The sequence below is a fragment of the Nanorana parkeri genome, unplaced genomic scaffold (genome assembly GCF_000935625.1).
Source record: "Nanorana parkeri isolate BGI_ZX_2015 unplaced genomic scaffold, ASM93562v1 scaffold813, whole genome shotgun sequence".
NCBI classification, from domain to species: Eukaryota; Metazoa; Chordata; class Amphibia; order Anura; family Dicroglossidae; genus Nanorana; species Nanorana parkeri.
The window spans coordinates 542,903-544,283 of record NW_017307081.1 but is presented as its reverse complement, the minus strand read 5'-3'; the positions used below and the strand labels follow the sequence as shown (position 1 = coordinate 544,283).

The 1,381-nt window shown below is 34.6% G+C and overlaps 1 protein-coding gene across 1 annotated transcript in view; it reads left to right on the top strand.

Moving 5' to 3' along the window:
• Positions 1-1,132, top strand: part of TCF21 (transcription factor 21) — a 2,547-nt gene extending 1,415 nt beyond the window's left edge. Inside the window, exon 2 of the mRNA XM_018565107.1 lies at positions 713-1,132. Coding sequence (XP_018420609.1) covers positions 713-802 — 90 coding nt within the window. The 3' untranslated portion in view covers positions 803-1,132. The remainder of the gene's footprint in view (positions 1-712) is intronic.
• Positions 1,133-1,381: the final 249 nt, after the last annotated feature.

The window sequence follows — 1,381 nt, the reverse complement described above, 5'->3', positions numbered from 1 at the left end:
TTATAATATTATTATTATTATTATTAGTAGTAGTAGTAGTAGTAACAGTAGTAGTAGTGTTGTTGTTTAGCAGTAGTTATTATTATAAATAGTAGTAGTATTAGCTGTAAAAGTAGTAGAAGTGTTGTTATTCAGAAGTAGTTATTATTATTATTATTATTGTTAGTACTATATTTCTATATTTTAGACTGCATATAACATCTTGGCTCAACTATTAAAATAGCAGGATAAGACTAAATGATGTTAGTGGTTATCCCTGATTTTTGAACTACTATAAATATAAGGTATTGCTTGTAGTAATCCAGAAAATATTTTAAATAAAAACAACTAAAATACAGATACTGTGTTGATCAGCCTGGCTAGTGTTGTCACTGAGCAGATACAGATAGTATTGTGCCTGGAAACTAGGGTGTGATAAATGTATTTCCATGAATCAGTGCTTCTATCTGCTGTATGACTAATCCCTTCATGTCAGGGTTTTCATCCCACACAAGACTGAATGTAATCCTCCATGTACATGGTATACGTCTGTGTGTGCGAATTTCTATTCATATAAGCAGACATATATACAATTGTTGCAGACTGTGCCTGTGGAGGTCTGTACTCCACATTTAACCATCTGGGGAGCCTAATTCCCAGCAATAGCAGAGCTGCCTCCTTATTTCCTATAGGAGCATTAAACTCATTTTTACTTGTTTCCTTTTTCTGACAGACGTGGCCGTTTATGGTGGCTGGAAAACCTGAAAATGACCTCAAAGAGGTGGTGGGCTCAAGTCGCCTATGTGGGACCACAGCGTCATGACCTTAGGAAAGGAGCCTATAGACAGCCACTGCAGGAAGGGACATCTCACCTTATCATGACAAGAACTTCTAAAGACTATATAAGCATATTCAAGAGAAGAGACCAAATGTATATAACAAACGATCCCTTTTTATATTTAACTCGATGACCTTGTATATATTTTGCTGTCCTGAGCCTTGCTGGTCCAAGAGAACTCGGAACACTCTTTGCAACGTTGTACTATATGATTAAATATAGGGTGTCTTGTCAGGCTTTGAGAGCCTCCTCTGCTGATCCCCCTTGTTTCAGATACAAAAGATTTATATTAAAAGTATATATTTTTTTTTCCACGAGAAAGATATGTCTGCAAAAAAATACTTGTTTATATATGGAGCTCAGTTTGTGTTGCTTTGGGGGGAGATAGATAGATAGATAGATAGATAGATAGATAGATAGATAGATAGATAGATAGATAGATAGATAGAAAAAAACAGAGCGTTAAAAAGAAAGACAGATAATAGATAGACAGATAATAGAAAAAAATAGATAGATAGATAGATAGATAGATAGATAGATAGATAGAAAGATACAGAGCGTTAA